We start from the raw sequence: 16,765 nt of genomic DNA on the forward strand, positions 1-16,765 counted from the left end.
GTGAAAGGGTTGACAGTATTGGGTGGAAGCATTGACGTTGTTAAGTATATTATATAGCTCATGTATGACGACATCAATGAATTTGAAAATATTTCAAGGAATTTAGGAGATACAGAGTGGACACAAAATGGAAGGCTCAAACCTTTGACCTTGAGATGTGACTTTGACCTTGAGCCAACATTGCGGACTCATGAGTTCTGCACATCATCTTGATGAGGTGATCATTTGACCAAAGTTTAATGAAAATCCTTCATGGGGTTTAGGAGATACAGAACTCAAACTTTTGACCTTGAGTTGTGACCTAAACCTTGAGCTGACACAGCTGACATTTGACCCAAGTTTAATGAAAATCCTTCACGGGGTTTAGGATATATGGAGCTCAGACTTTTGACCTTAAGCTGTGACCTTGACCTTGAGCCGACACAGCTGTCTCATGAGTTCTGCACATGATCTTGATGAGATGATCATTTGACCCAAGTTTCATGAAAATCCTTCAAGGGGTTTAGGAGATATACAGAGTGGACACAAAATGGAGACTCAAACCTTTGATGCTGAGTTGTGACCTTGACCTTGAGCTGACACGGCTGACTCATTGGTTCTGCAAATCATCTTGATGAGGTGATCATTTGACCCAAGTTTCAAGAAAATCCTCCAAGGGGTTTAGGAGATACAGAGCACACAAAATGTTATGGACAGATGGAATGACGGACGTACGGAGACCATTTTTCTATAACACCTCCCCCCACCACAACTTGTAGCGGGGAATTAACAAGAGCTGTCAGTGGACAGCATGCTTGATAGTATAATATAAGCTATGAGTAAAACTTTAACATTACAATAAGCATATTCTAAGTCAAAAAGGGGCCATAATTCAGTCAAAATGCTTGAAAGAATTGCCTCCTCCTTTTTACAGACTAGGGTCATGATGGTAAACAAGTATGCAAAATATGAAAGCAATACCTCAATGGACTTTGAAAATATTTGGGGTTGTACGCAAACTTTAACATTACAATAAGCATATTCTAAGTCAAAAAGGGGCCATAATTCAGTCAAAATGCTTGATAGAGTTGCCTCCTCCTTTTTACAGACTGGGGTTATGATGGTAAACAAGTATGCAAAATATGCAAAGCAATATCTCAATGGACTTTGAAAATATTTGGGTTGGTAGCAAACATTAACATTAATAGATATCCTGATCAAAGGCCACAGCAAGGGCGGATAGGTACCCTCCCCTATTTTCAATGGGTTGAGCTAAAAATACAAATTCAAAGCAATATCTCAATGACTTTGAACAATATTTGGGGTGGTATGCAAACTTTAACATTGGTGTGACCCTCTTGCCGACGCCCGGGCGAGTAGGATAGCTCCCCTATTCTTCAAATAGTCGAGCTAAAAATAAAATTCTAAAAGCAGTATGTTCACTTCTAGATCAAACTCAATAGACACCTTTAACTCACAGTAAAACAATGCTCTCTCTAGCATCAATGCCCAGTTCACCTGGGGTACTCCAGGGATCCATGTGATCATGACCATTTTCTCCATATTGACCTATGTCTGAATTGATCAAATCTCAAGGATCCATGTGGTCATAGCCATTTTCCCTATATTGACCTATGTCTGGATGCGCAGTCATTTTCCCTTATTAACCTATGTCTGGACTGCTCAAAACTCAAGGATCCATGTGGTCACAGCCATTTTCCCTAACTGACCTATGTCTGGATTGCTCAAAACTCAAGCATTCTGCTTGTTCCGGACTTCATGCCATATTTTACTGTACTTACCTGCTGATTACTTTTTGAACTTTTCTGTGCAGAGGGTAAAACAGGGCTTGTGCAGGGAGAACTTTGAAAATGAACATTAACAGTTTGGTACTGATGTGATTATTAATGTATTTCTGACATTATCACCAACAACAAAAACTTCATCCTATGACGTCTGTTATATATATAGCAAAAATACACAAATACTGTGTGCATAAAAAAGTGGCATAAACTGCAGTTAACTTAGGATATGAATTCCTGAAATTTAACTTTTAATCATAAAATGAAAAGATATTTTACTGGTGAGTTGTATCTAAATTTTGTGACTCAACCAAAAAATCCATGGAAATAAGTCCTGTAAGAAAATTACTGATCTGACAGTATGGCACAAACCTTCACATTGGTCATACTCATTATATTTCCACAATCATCCATATACTGTTTGAGATCTTTTTCCTGAAATAAAAAAGTGAGATCAAAGGAATGAACACTTTGATATACATGGGTCTTCTGGACTTTTGGCAAAGTTTTGACTGTTGAACTGCAAGCCATTCCACTAGTGTATACAAACACATAGTGCTACATACATGAGCAAAACTACTGCAATCTTGGAAAATATCTTGAAGCATAAACAAATCCATAAATCTTTAAAACTGCTCTCAACTTTGTTCTTTCTTTCAGTCTTGAACAGAAGTTTGGCCATGCATGTACCTACTGTACTGGACTCTATACCAGTAATGCTTGTACCTACTGTACTGGACTCTATATCAGTATAAATGTCTAACAAAAGTTGGCCATGCATGTACCTACTGTACTGGACTCTATACCAGTAATGCTTGTACCTACTGTACTGGACTCTATATCAGTAATAAATTGTTCTAACAAAAGTTTGGCCATGCATGTACCTACTGTACTGGACTCTATACCAGTAATGCTTGTACCTACTGTACTGGACTCTATATCAGTAATAAATTGTTCTAACAAAAGTTTGGCCATGCATGTACCTGCTGTACTGGACTCTATACCAGTAATGCATGTACCTACTGTACTGGACTCTATACCAGTAATACATTGTTCTAACAGAAGTTTGGCCATGCATTACCTCTGTACTGGACTCTATACCAGTAATGCTGTACCTACTGTACTGGACTCTATACAGTAATACATTGTTCTAACAAAGTTGCAGCTCTACTGACGCTTACCATTGCATGTACCTGCTGTACTGGACTTCTATACCAGTAAATGCAAGTTACCTCACTACGTACTGGACTCTATACCAGTAATAAATTGTTCTAACAAATTGCCATCATGTACCTACTGAATGGACTCTATACAGTAATAAATGTTCTGAACAAATGTTGATCCATGCAATGTACCTACTGTACTGGACTCTATACCAGTAATGCATACCTACGAACTGGAACCTATACCAGGTAATAAATTGTTCTATAGAAGTTGGCCATCGTGTACCTACTGTACTGGACTCTATACCAGTAATGCATGTACCTACTGTACTTGACTCTATACCAGTAATGCATGTACCTACTGTACTGGACTCTATACCAGTAATAAATTGTTCTAACAGAAGTTTGGCCATGCATGTACCTACTGTACTGGACTCTATACCAGTAATAAATTGTTCTAATAGAAGTTTGGCCATGCATGTACCTACTGTACTGGACTCTATACCAGTAATGCATGTACCTACTGTACTGGACTCTATACCAGTAATACATTGTTCTAACAGAAGTTTGGCCATGCATGTACCTACTGTACTGGACTCTATACCAGTAATAAATTGTTCTAACAGAAGTTTGGCCATGCATGTACCTACTGTACTGGACTCTATACCAGTAATGCATGTACCTACTGTACTGGACTCTATACCAGTAATGCATGTACCTACTGTACTGGACTCTATACCAGTAATGCATGTACCTACTGTACTGGACTCTATACCAGTAATGCATGTACCTACTGTACTGGACTCTATATCAGTAATGCATGTACCTACTGTACTGGATTCTATACCAGTAATAAATTGTTCTACCAAAAGTTTGGCCATGCATGCACCTACTGTACTGGACTCTATACCAGTAATAAATTGTTCTAAGCAATAACTAGCAACTTCTTCACATGAACCATAAGAAAATTGACTTCAGAACTATCATCTTCTGTCATATCATCATGTGAAAAAAATCCCTTCATTTTGAGATTAAAACTCATCATCTCTAGACTGGTAGTCCTTGCACTGATTTGACCAGTCTCAGAATGGAACCTTTCCATTGGTAAATTTCAAATTTGTGCTTAGAAACGACCAATCAGATGCTGGCATTATGAGACTGGTCTCTAAACACAGGTTTTATAACCCTGAACCCTGTTCTCTCCCTACTGAAAAAAAAACAACAAGTGAGCTATTATTTGCTATCCGATAACCAGAAATCCCAAAATCTAGAAAATGAACTTTTGATTTCTGAGTATAAAAAAAAGACAGAAAATCTTATCGTAGTGGCAATGAAATGCTTGTAACACTCTTGAACAGGTTATTTAATTTATAACCTTAATACTGTGACAAGAGACTACCTAATTTCTTCCAAGAGACTGAAAAAGGAAAACGAACTGGCAGTTCATTTGAAAATTATATTTCATTGTCAAGAAAATGAGATGAATTTCAGGGAAATGTTTCATTTAAACTCTGTCTTCAAGGCTATAAAGTTGTTTTGAGACCAGGCTGAAAACTCTAGCTTCTGATTGGTTGTTTTTTAACCAAAACCTTAACTAACCAATGGCAAGGTTGTATTCTACAACTGGTCTGTCTTCAGACTATTTGTTTACAATAACTATTATGTTATGCCAGATTTATATAGCACCATTTTCATGATAACACATATGTGCTTTACATACAAAAGCAGCCAATCTGGGCACCAAATTCATCCTTTACTAGTAAAGAGTGACCTGGAGAGAGATAGAGAAAGCCCCTGTAAGACACAGAGAGAAATCTTTTTGGATACAGGCATGTCTGGCTAATTTAGTCTAGCTCTTTTCTGAACAGACTGTCTGGTTCTTTAATACACGCAGTGTAAAGCACCTACACGTGGCGATAGTTATTTAACTTCAGATAAACACTATACAGAAAATTATAATACCTAATATTCAATATCAAAGTAAATGAATATTGTGCATTAACTCATATCATGATGTAATATTTTGCCACTAAAACAGATATTCTGTTACTATTTACCAGCATTACCAAATAATCAAGTAATATGTACAATAGTAAGACATTGTATTAAAATGAACTTACCAAATATTCAAAGACTAGGGTGAGAGACTTTTCTGTGTGGACAATATCATGTAATGTGACAATATTTGCATGCTTGAGTTCCCTGAGTAGAGACACTGAAAAAACAAACATAAAAATTAAGTTAGCAATATTATACCAGGTTTTTTTTTTTTGTTTGGCTTATTGTTATAGGCCATATGGCCACTTTCAAGCTTTTGTTGGTGCAGGAAGACCACAGGTGACCCTCTGTGCATTATTCCATGACAAGCTGGCACCTGGGTAGAACCTCCAACCCTCAATAAGCCAGCTGGATGGCTTCCTTACATGAAGAATTAAGTGCTCTGAGTGAGGCCCAAACCCACATTGGTGAGGGGTAAGTAATTTGAAGACAGTGTCCTTAACCACTTGGCTAATGCAGGCCCCTATACCAGATTTATATGGTAATGTCAAGAGTTCAGCAAAACTATACTGTCAAACTTCTATACAAAGACAAAATCTAACGAAGTTAATTTGCAGGGTTATTAAGATTGCAAATGCTTAAATTAGGAATGACACTAGTGGTGGTCTCTGTACACAGGTGGTCAATAGCACAAGTCTGACTGTTTTGTTTAAGGGAATATACAAGTCAGATATCAGTTAAAAATAGTTGACTACTGTCTTGTGTATCATTAGGGTGACATTTTTTTTTTCATTTTTAATTCACAGGTCCATTTAAATCATGTTCCATGCAAAAAATATTATTTGTGTACTCTTGGTCTGATTACACAGCTGACTAAAACCATTAGATTCACAATGTGAGAAACAACATGTCAATGTATGGTTGTGTGCATTAATTTTGTCACCAAAATTGGTTGACAGTGATTGACAAAATGTCATTGTGTAGAATTTTTAACCACTTCTGTCACTGTGACCTTCACCTTTGACCTACTGATCCCAAAAACAACGAGAGTCATCTACTGACTACTGGCAGGAATCAATGAAATTTGACAGCTGCAAACCAAAGCAATCTCAAGTAACTGATCAATAGGTAAACCAAATTGTTTACACAGACTTTCAACATTTAATGCTTGCACATCTATATCTGCTTAGAGTTTCAATTTTCTTTTCTTAATCCTATACAGTTTTCAGAAGCTAAATTTCTGGATATTTCTCTAAGTCGAGACATACATTACTGTTATAAACCACTGACAAATTAATATTATTTCTTCAGTTTCGAACTTTGTAAGGCATTTGAATGGGAAGATTGTAGCAATGCATAGCAAGAGCTACTACTGTGCAATATATTACCTTCTCTAATGGCTGTACACGGGGCACCTTCTTCGTGCTCTAGTCGAATCTCCTTAAGGGCCACCAGATTGTCTGTCAGTCGACTTTTACCTTTGAACACTGTTGCATATGTACCCTGAAATCAAAGTGACATAATTGCTCTATTGTTATACTTTTAAACAATTTCATATTAATTTTGTTAATATAATGTTTGACAACACAAGCGCTATTCTTAACAAGAGGGCCACGATGGCTCTATGTCACTCACCTGAGATACACTGCTTACTTCAACAGTTTTGGAAGAAAATTATGCTAGGAAAATGTCTGTCAAATTATTATTAAACAGTATATTGATCTTTGTAAAGGGCCAGCAGTTTCTGACAATGATTGTAAAATTGGACCTGCTTTTCTTGACAAGAACTTTGTTTTAAAGTGGCAAAATGCAAGTTTTTCTCTCCTTTTGCAAGTATTCATATATGTAAGTTTAAACTGTGAAGATTTATTTGTAGCAAGCAACTGAACTAAATTTTTAAGATAGTTTTCAGACAACACTCATCATCATTTCAAGGGATTAACTTCAATTATGCAAGTGGGCCTCTGTAGCCGAGTGGTTCAGGTCGTTGTCTTTGAATCACTTGCCCCTCACTGATGTTGGTTTGAGCACTCCAGGCATTGAATTCTTCATCAAATGCATGGAGGGGCACCTGGGATCTTCCTCTACCATCAAAGTTTGGAAAGTTGTCATATGACCAATAACTGTGTCAGTGTCATGTTAAACCCAACAAAAACAAAAAATCAATTAGGCAAACAGTTAGAGGAATGTCATTTTCTTTTATGTAGGTGTTGGTCAACTTGTCAAAACCACATCTAACCGGTAGCATATCATTAAGTCACGAAGGACGATTTTTATGACGTAAATGCTACAAAATACTACCCCATGCTGTCACAGGTACTGTAAAATTATAAATATTTGTGGGAGACAAATTTTTGTGGATTTTGAGGCCGAGTCAATCCACAAAATTAAATCCTAACAAGCAAGTAAAATTTCTATCTATTTCATGTTCAAAAGCTTAAATCCACAAATATTTCATATCCCCATGAAACAGCAGTTTTGGTGAAACCACGAAATTTTATGCCTATGAAATTACATAATTTTACAGTTTTTAGCATCTAAGAGACATTCCCTCAGTGTTCATTATTGACGAACTGTCATATACAGTGACTGTAAGGTTATGCCAGTGCATTGATAGACTGTTAAGATTCACTGAACTGAAATACCTATAATGATACCCTGTAGACAAAGTTATTTAGTGTTTTTTAATGAGAAACAAATGGTGGGTGAGGACTATGCACAGTTATTTCATATCTAAGCTTTCAGAAACCTGCCTCTGGATCCGTGAAACTTGCAGACTACACTTTATTCAGCAGTGCAATACAGCTTTTGCACCACATATTTACAACTTAAGTTACAAAGGGGGCAGCGAGGGGGTCTTCAAAATCGTGATAGGGAAGTTGAAATGTATACTGAACTAGACTTGAACTTATCGGCTTGTTTACATCAGACAGTATACTCTGTCACAGACACTGTCAGACATTTTCAGGTCAATATTTAATTACTGATGGCCATTATTGTATTTACATTCCTCTTAACCTAGGATATCTCCAGCTGTTGAAAGTGCTTTAATATCTGATCATCTATTTACAATGTTTTTCTATTTCCAGTAGTACTGCTTTTTACCTATTATGTTTTGGTGAATGATATATCTGGTGAGTATGTTAATTAATGCCCTTTTGTTGTGCTGACACCTGGCTAATATCATATATATTTAATAAACTATTGTAATCATAGCAACCATTTAAACTGATCATTTTAGGGTAAAAACTTTTTGAATGTGTTTATAGAGAAAAAGTCTGTCAACATGCAACAAGAGTGCTAGACTGTCACAAAATACACCAGTCATCGAACCTAGCCTAATTCAAGGGGCATAATGCAAGAGTGCCTGGGGCAATTAGGATGGTTATCAAACTTGGTCAAGATATTATGGCCACAAACATTGTCTGCAAATTTGGTGAAGATTGAATGAAAACTGTTAGACTTGAAGAGCGGACAAGGCTAAATTCACATTTTTTCGAGTAATTCAAGGGCCATAATCAAAGAGTGCCTGTGGCAATTTAGGTGGTTATCAAATTTGGCCGAGATATTATGGCGACAAACATTGTCAGTAAGTTTGGTGAAGATTGGATGAAAACTGTTCGACCTAGAGAGCGGACATGCTTTGGACGCCGCCCACCTGCCGCAGGTGTTCACATAATACGCCCCACTCTTTCAGAGACAGGTGGATAAAAACGCTTTGGCCTGCTGTCATACCCAGTTAGAGCGTGGGGACCAGTGTGCCCAATTAGAGCTGGGGACTAGTTCACTGTTAGTGTAAAAGTACCGGGGAAAATTTTAAGGTCATGTTCACTTCAGACAGGGACTTACAGAAGTCAGCTATAGTAGGAAGCTTATTCTACAGGAAATGAATAAATCTCAGATTCCAGACCAACTGGGGAATTGAATTTCACAATGAAAATGATAGGTGGTCAGTAAGGGAGGGGACCTATCATATTTATTGTACAAAGGATATTATCTGCTATTGTTTTGTTTTTCGCCTGTATGCACAAACTTGAGCACTGCAAATTAAAACAGGTGTGAAAATTTTCAAGCATAAAATGTCTACAATGACTATTCATATAGGGATGGGTTTTCTATTCTGACAGTTTGTATAGATTATATTCATATTATATTGAAATCAACATATTTTAAATTCAAGTGAAACAAAGTAAACACTTCAAATAGGCAAAAATTGAATAATAACATTGGGGAGGCAACTATGTTAAACTGTCTTTGACTGAAAGTTTTTCTTTAAATATTTAGTATTTTTGTTGTTGGGAGACTTTTTGATGGTGGAGGAAGACCAAAGGGGCCCCTCTGTGCAATATTTCATCATGGGTGGGCACCTGGGTAGAACCACTGGCCTTACGAAAGCCAGCTGGATGGCTTCCTCATATGAATTAAATCAACGCCGCAAGAGAGGATCAGACCCACCTTTTTTCTTCGATCATTTTTTTTGTTGGGTTAAACGTCACAATGACACCAATATAGGTCAGTGACTTTCCATCTTTTGATGGAGGAGGAAGACCCCAGGTGCCCGACCATGCATCATTTTATCACAGGCAGGCATGTAGGTAGAACCAACAACTTTCTGTAGGCCAGCTGAATGACTTCCTCACAAGAAGAATTCAACGCCTTGAAAGAAGCTTGAACCCACATCAGTGAATGGCAGGTGATTCCAAGTCATCGATGTGGAATTAAGCATTTTACTTTTTCAGATGAATATGAAATCAAATCAAATGACTCAAATTAATTTAGGATCAAAGAAACTGTATTTATCTTTATTATACCTCATGTAAAACACCTAATTCAAAGTCTCTATCTCTCAAAAGGTACTAATTTTAATGTCTCTCACGCCATCAGCGTTTTTGAATAATTCCAGAGTAATAATTTTAATCACACCTGCACAGAGGTGTCCTTTGTGCATCGCACTCAATTTCAGTTGCTATTAATATTTTTCTTGTTTTGGATGCTTCCATATAATATAATAAATAACACATGTCAGTGATGGTGTTACTGATATTGTCAACCCTCAAAATTTATTAACCCCTGAGCAAATAATTATTTTTGGAGTTGACATATCAATAACACCCTCACTGACATGTGCTACTTATATATTGTTTGAATTAAATGGATGGGACAGCAATGTGACACTGACATTCTTTTCAGAAACCAATCAACAATCAGATGTTGCCAATAATTGGTCTATTCTTGTCACTTACCTCACCCAATTTGTCAAGTTTTGTATATGACTCTATCTTGCCAAACCCAATTTCAGACTGAAAAATAAAAACATTTAACAATTTAAGAAAAAGAAGTGAAAGATTAACTAGAATTGTGTCCACAGGACACGGATGCCCCCACTTACTACGCCATCCTCTAAATAGCAAGGTTTTTAGTACAGACCATCTTCACACGAAGGATGGTCAACTAAAAGTTTGAAGCAAATTGTATTCAAATAAGGTTGTGCATCTGAGCAACTTTGAATCCATTCCTTCAAAAAGTGTATGAGGAGTTCACTTTGTCCTATTTTGTGAAATAAAAAAAAGAAAGCCACAGAAAAAAGTCTATCATTTATGGTCATCTTCACATCAAGGTCCGTCATCCATGAAACTTTAGAGCATATCCTTTCAATAGTGTTTGAGGAGTTGGACACAACATTATTTCTTTCTATATTCTATACAGCAAAACTAACAAGAGCTGTCCGTAAGACAGCGCGCTCAACTTTTCTCAGTGCTTGACACTGAATTAGAACTTTGCCAGTAAAAGAAATTCTAAGTTAAAAAGGGACATAACTCTGTCAAAATTCAAATCAGAGTTGTGGGATTTGTGTCTCCTGGTGTAGACTTTGATAGTAAATAACTATTTTGAGTTTTAAGTCAAAAGCTTTAACAGTAACAGAGATATTTGACATTTAACAAAAAATTCTAAGTTAACTAGAGCTATCACTAAAGGTGATGAATGTACCCCCCGCATGCACTGACATAGTACATTGCAATTTGACGCACACAAGATTGCATAATTTGTGGACTGTATGTATATAGACTGTATGTATACAGTATAGTAACAAAAAACAAAGTCCCATAACTATGCAGAATATTTATCTAAAAGAATGTAACATGCACCATGCACAACTAGGGTTGGTACTGATCACTTGTGTGAAGTTTCATTAAATTGTGTGTAAGGGTTTGGTAGATTAGGCACGCACAAGATTGCATATGCAGACTGTATGTACATAGTATGTTAACAAGAAACAAAGTCCCATAACTCTGCAATTTTTGTCGCTGAAAGAACCTAACATACCCCATGCACAACTACTGTTGTTACTGATCACTTGTGTGAAGTTTCATTAAAATGTGTCAAGGGGATGAGGAGAGATGGTGTGCACAAGATTGTGTCTATGTATATAGTATAGTAACAAAAAAACAAAGTCCCATAACTCTGCAAATTTTTTTTCTGAAAGAACCTTACATGCCCCATGCACAACTACTGTTGTTACTGATCACTTGTGTGAAGTTTCATTAAATTGTGTCAAGGGGATGAGGAGAGATGGTGCTCACAAGATTGTGTCTATGTATATACAGTCGACATCGTACTTGCGACCACCTCTATTAAGCGATTTTTGTATTAAACGACCGGTCAAAATCCCTCCCGAACGTTTTCAGTACATGAATTCATTCCATTAAACAACTTTTTTATTAAATGACTAGCGACCACATTAATGAAGTCCCGACAGTTAAAATATTCGACAAAAGTATCTATTTTTTAAGCGACCGGGTACCAAATTCTACCGGGCATTTCTTCATCTGTGTAATTAGCGAGTACGTTTTGCACGTGACTGAATGCAGTTAACCTTTGTATCAGTCGAACTGACAAACAGTCTAGCCATAATTTATACTGTTTGTGGACTTGGAAAAGTGTTCACGATGTTGAAATAGATTTTTAAACCATACATTATGTTCATAATAAATACAGTTATATTAACAGTTAAAAATATCTTTTCTTTTCATCTAACTGGAATCCATTAAGAGACCATTCCATTAAGAGACCACTTCTTAGCAGTCCCTTGCGTGGTCTCTTAATACAATGTCGACTGTAGTATAGTAACAAAAAAAACAAAGTCCCATAACTCTGCAAAAAAATTTTGTAAAAGAACCTAACATGCCCCATGCACAATTACTGTTGGTACTGATCACTTGAGTGAAGTTTCATTAAATTGTGTCAAGGGGATGAGGAGAGATGGTGCGCACAAGATTGTGTCTATGTATATAGAATAGTAACAAAAAAACAAAGTCCCATAACTCTGCATATTTTTTTTCTAAAAGAACCTAACATGCCCCATGCACAACTACTGTTGGTACTGATCACTTGTGTGAAGTTTCATTAAATTCTGTCAAGGGGATAAGGAGAGATGGTGCGCACAAGATTGCGTCTACGGACAGACGGCCAGACGGACAGACAGACAGACAACCTGAAACCAGTATACCCCCCCTTACAACTTTGTTGTCGGGGGGTACAAAAAGGGGCATAATTCTGTCAAAATTCAATCAGTGTTATGGATATTGTTTCTCCTGGGGTAGACTTTGATGGTAAATAAGTATTTTAAGTTTCAAGTCAAAAGCTTTGATAGTAACAGAGATATTTGACTTTATCAAAAACTTTAACCAAAAGTGCTCAGTTAAAAAGGGGCATAATTCTGTCAAAATTCAAACCAGAGTTATGGGAATTGTGTCTCTTGGTGCAGACTTTGATTGGATATAACTATTTTGAGTTTCAAGTCAAAAGCTTTAATAGTAACAGAGATATTTGACTTTATCAAATTTTAAAAAAAAAAATTCTAAGTTAAAAAGGGGCATAATTCTGTCAAAATTCAATCAGAGTTATGGGGATTGTTTCTTCTGGCATAGACTTAGATGGTAAATAAGTATTTTAAGTTTAAAGTCAATAGCTTTGATAGTAACAGAGATATCTGACTTTATCAAAAACTTTAACCAACGGCGACGGCGACACCGATGCTGGGGCGAGTGCAATAGCTCTACTTTTTCTTTGAAAAGTCGAGCTAAGTAGGGCCTGAGGTAAAAATAGTCACAGCAAAAGTTCCTTCCTTTATGTCCTCTACACATCAAGCTTATCTGTGAAAGTTTGAAGTAAATCAGGCTAATAGAGTGGGAGGAGTTGGACACACAAGATTTCAGGACGTACAGACAGCAGCAACACAATATATGCCCCCCACATAAATGCGGGAACATAAAAAGGCAGTTTAAAACAAAACTATGACATTAGGATTTTACAACTGTGCAATAATTACATAATGAAAATTTAGCTTAAAATAATAAATATAAACTAAAGTAACACACCAGGGATTTTCTCCGTGACCGCCGACTGAGTTGGCCTTCTGGAGTTCGACTCTGTTTCGCCAGAAACTGTCCAGGTAATCGGATGTCTGCTGGTAAGGAAAGACGTTTCGTTACCTCCTGAAACAAAAAAGAAACACTTTTATCAATTACCTTTTTATCAATGTTCTCCCAGTCTCCAAGCTATTCTTGAATAAAATCTGACAAATGTGAATGTCACTTGTTCGTTGGAATCTAATGTTGTCAATCATGGTTAGTAATACCATGAAAATAAGTTCAAAATGAATAATACCAATAGCAGAATACCTGCCAGTATTTTAACTTTGTCCCCTGCATACTTTAATAAACAACCTTAAAAGCTCTCTAGAACATCCAACAGACTGTTCTAAGAAAGATTTCTCTTTTAATTCAACATTCTTACATTATACATATAGAGAAAAGTCCCCATGCTCTCTGGCGGCCATGTTCTTTGGCAAATCTGAATAATCTGATCAAACTTGGCAGAGGGTCACTAAAGGATCATTTTGTGTGAAAAAATTTCAAAGTATTAAAGACCATCAGTTTACAAAACGTCATTCGAAGTATTTTCTATTTTTAGCTCTGGCGGCACCGATTTGCAACCAACAAGAATTCTTCAAACAACTTTTGAAGAGGACTCTAACTATGGAACATCTAGGCTTGTATTCATCTTATTCGACATAATGGTTTCAGAGATGTTGTTCTAAGAAAATGTTGACAAAAAAGGATTGTCAAACAACCCATGGTGAGTGATCACAATAGATCTACTTGAGCAAGCTGTGCTCTGGTGTGCTAAAAACATACCAGACTTCTGTCTCTTCTTGGAGTTACCACCATTGCTTAGGCAAGCAAACTTGCCAAGTTGGCATTACATGGCTAACCTGATCAAACTGGCCTAACATGCAAGCACTTCATGAAACCACTTTGCCAAAGAAGTGAAGGGTTCATACAAAGGGTGCTACAGAACAAACCTAGTGATGATCCTTCAAGAATTTCATGACAAGTTGTTTACAAAAATTCTTATGCTGAATAATGCGACACAAAATAATCCATCTAACAGTTTATCTTAAAGGTCTGATAAAGAAATCACACATAGAAACAACTTGTAAAATACTGGTACCAGACAAATCTTTTGTCTTAAATAAGTGAAAAGTTAATAAACAAAATCCAGTCTCCAGGAGTGTTCCTGTAATTGGTTCTGCAATGAATATCATTAACAAACCCCCCAAGAGAAATCATATTCTTTCAGAAAACAATTACGTATGCTAGAATTTCAAAAGCTCATTAAATATTCCTCCTATTCAATATAATTTTTCAATCAAAAAACGTTCATCAAACAAAATTACAATCTATATTCTAAGATGGCTCGATTTGATTGCCAGTTAAACAAAGAAGTTCAAGGTCTTTATATTCTGTGATAAACAATGACTGACATGACAGCATTATGACGTCAGTTACTGATGACGTAGGGTTCATTATAAAGCCCAGCATAATTTTTATCATAATATTTCAATGAATATGAAAGAATGACAACTGAGACCTTCTTGTGGTTTGTCCTCTAATTTACCATGGTTTATATTAAACCATGAGGGCTCAATGCTTGTGCATCTGTACTATAAATTTGACAACAAACCACCTGAAGTCCTCATTTAAAATTAAATGTAAGGACTTTTGCAATTCTATAAAGTATAATGCAGCATACTATTCCGATACACTCCAAAATGGATCAACCTTATTATGGTATCTATTTATAGAAATTTATTTATTTATTTGGGTTTTACAGCGCACCAACACAGTATAGGTTATATGGTGCCAAACAGGACTATAAATTTGGTTCCTCATCTCATTTACATTGAAATAAAAACATGAGGTATGGAATCAAAATTTGCATACCTGCTAGAATCACAGAGTTACTGCAAAACTAAGTGTTAAGACCCTATTAGTCGCCTCTTACGATCATGCAAATGTTACAGTTAAAAAATGCTTTAAACAGTAAAAGGAGTCGGAAAATAGAAACTTAAAATGCTTTTGTGGTAAGACTATTGAAAACATAAACAGTTACAGGAACTATGGACGACAGCTATTTCATCATAATTTTTTTCCATCATTGCACACTATCCAAACACTACCAATGGGTACCACACAGAAACATCACTTCATTTGGGACTTTAAGCAGGGCTAGACACTAACCATTTTGGGCCACTGGTCCGAAGAGCAGTTTCCACTAAGTTTTTAAATGAAACAGTTACTGGTCCTCCAAATATTTCACTGGTCCTTGTTGATTTTCACTGGCCTCGGACCAGCGGACCAGTGTTAGTGTCGAGCCCTGCTAACTTAGTATAAAATCTGACAAATCTTGCAGAATTTAATTAGATAAACTGACAAACACATGTGCATCTCTAAATTCCAAGACCATAAATTTGTTGATCTGGAAAAAACAGTTATATACAATGAACTAATAAAAGACATTTCATATGAGAAAATTGTCAATTATTTGTTAAGAACTTACTTTATATAAAAAATTACGATTACTTTTAATAATAGCACGTACATAATTAAATCAAGAAAATATGATAATGCTGTCAAAATATAAAGAATTGCTTGGCATGAAAAACAACTGAAGAACACTCATTATTTTATTTTTTCAGGGCTTTAACAAAGAACACTCGCAAGTAACTTGAACAGTCTGTATAATAATGTTTAACAATGAAAAAAAAGATGATTACCAAAGCTGTCTGTTGGGTGTAATAACTCATAATTTCCAAACGATTTACTTTCCTGAGAACTTTCACAGTCTAGATGAACCACTATAATACAGTCTATATAATATTTCCGCTACTGACCAATGTTTATATAATTTCTTCCTAACTGTTATTTTTGTAGAAAATATTGACTGTTGTAGAATCCATATGACACCTAAAACTGACCAATGAAATACACTAATACAACTGCTATCAAGCCAAGAGAAGTCTGTCACCACGGCAATTATGACCATAAATACTCTAGCGCTAATGAATGAAATAAAGCAATAATACGACATTGTTTAAACTGTGCACATAAACAATGTATAAGCACTGTGTCCAAACTATTGATCAGGGTAACAGAAATTTCATCAAGTAGATGATTAAAGGTGATTATTCAGAATTTGGTAAAATTATGGATTTGTTCAACGCTTTTACATCTGATCATTTACACTAATTCATCCTCACTGAGCTAGTTTTTCATTGAAAGTTTATTCCAGTTTGATTTTCCTATCCTGGATAGTTATTTTTTGCAGAAGCTTACAATTCGTTGATAAACATAATTTACCCAGAGCCTGATAACAAGAGGGCCATAATGGCCCTATATCGCTCACCTGTTATCATTGCATTTAAGGACAAGAAGGTCAAAAAATCATAATCAAGATCAATCAAAAAAATTATGAGAAAAT

The 16,765-nt window shown here is 36.1% G+C and overlaps 1 protein-coding gene across 6 annotated transcripts in view; it reads right to left on the bottom strand.

Moving 5' to 3' along the window:
- Window positions 1–16,765, bottom strand: part of LOC123528489 (cyclin-dependent kinase 17-like) — a 137,823-nt gene that overhangs the window by 16,102 nt on the left and 104,956 nt on the right. For all 6 annotated transcript variants that reach the window (XM_053522091.1, XM_045308245.2, XM_045308243.2 and 3 more), the window contains 5 exons: window positions 13,321–13,437; window positions 10,186–10,242; window positions 6,331–6,445; window positions 5,065–5,159; window positions 2,154–2,216 (listed from right to left, as the gene is read on the bottom strand). In XM_053522091.1, coding sequence (XP_053378066.1) covers window positions 2,154–2,216; window positions 5,065–5,159; window positions 6,331–6,445; window positions 10,186–10,242; window positions 13,321–13,437 — 447 coding nt within the window. The remainder of the gene's footprint in view (window positions 1–2,153; window positions 2,217–5,064; window positions 5,160–6,330; window positions 6,446–10,185; window positions 10,243–13,320; window positions 13,438–16,765) is intronic.

The sequence above is a fragment of the Mercenaria mercenaria genome, chromosome 13 (genome assembly GCF_021730395.1).
Source record: "Mercenaria mercenaria strain notata chromosome 13, MADL_Memer_1, whole genome shotgun sequence".
Lineage (NCBI taxonomy): Eukaryota > Metazoa > Mollusca > Bivalvia > Venerida > Veneridae > Mercenaria > Mercenaria mercenaria.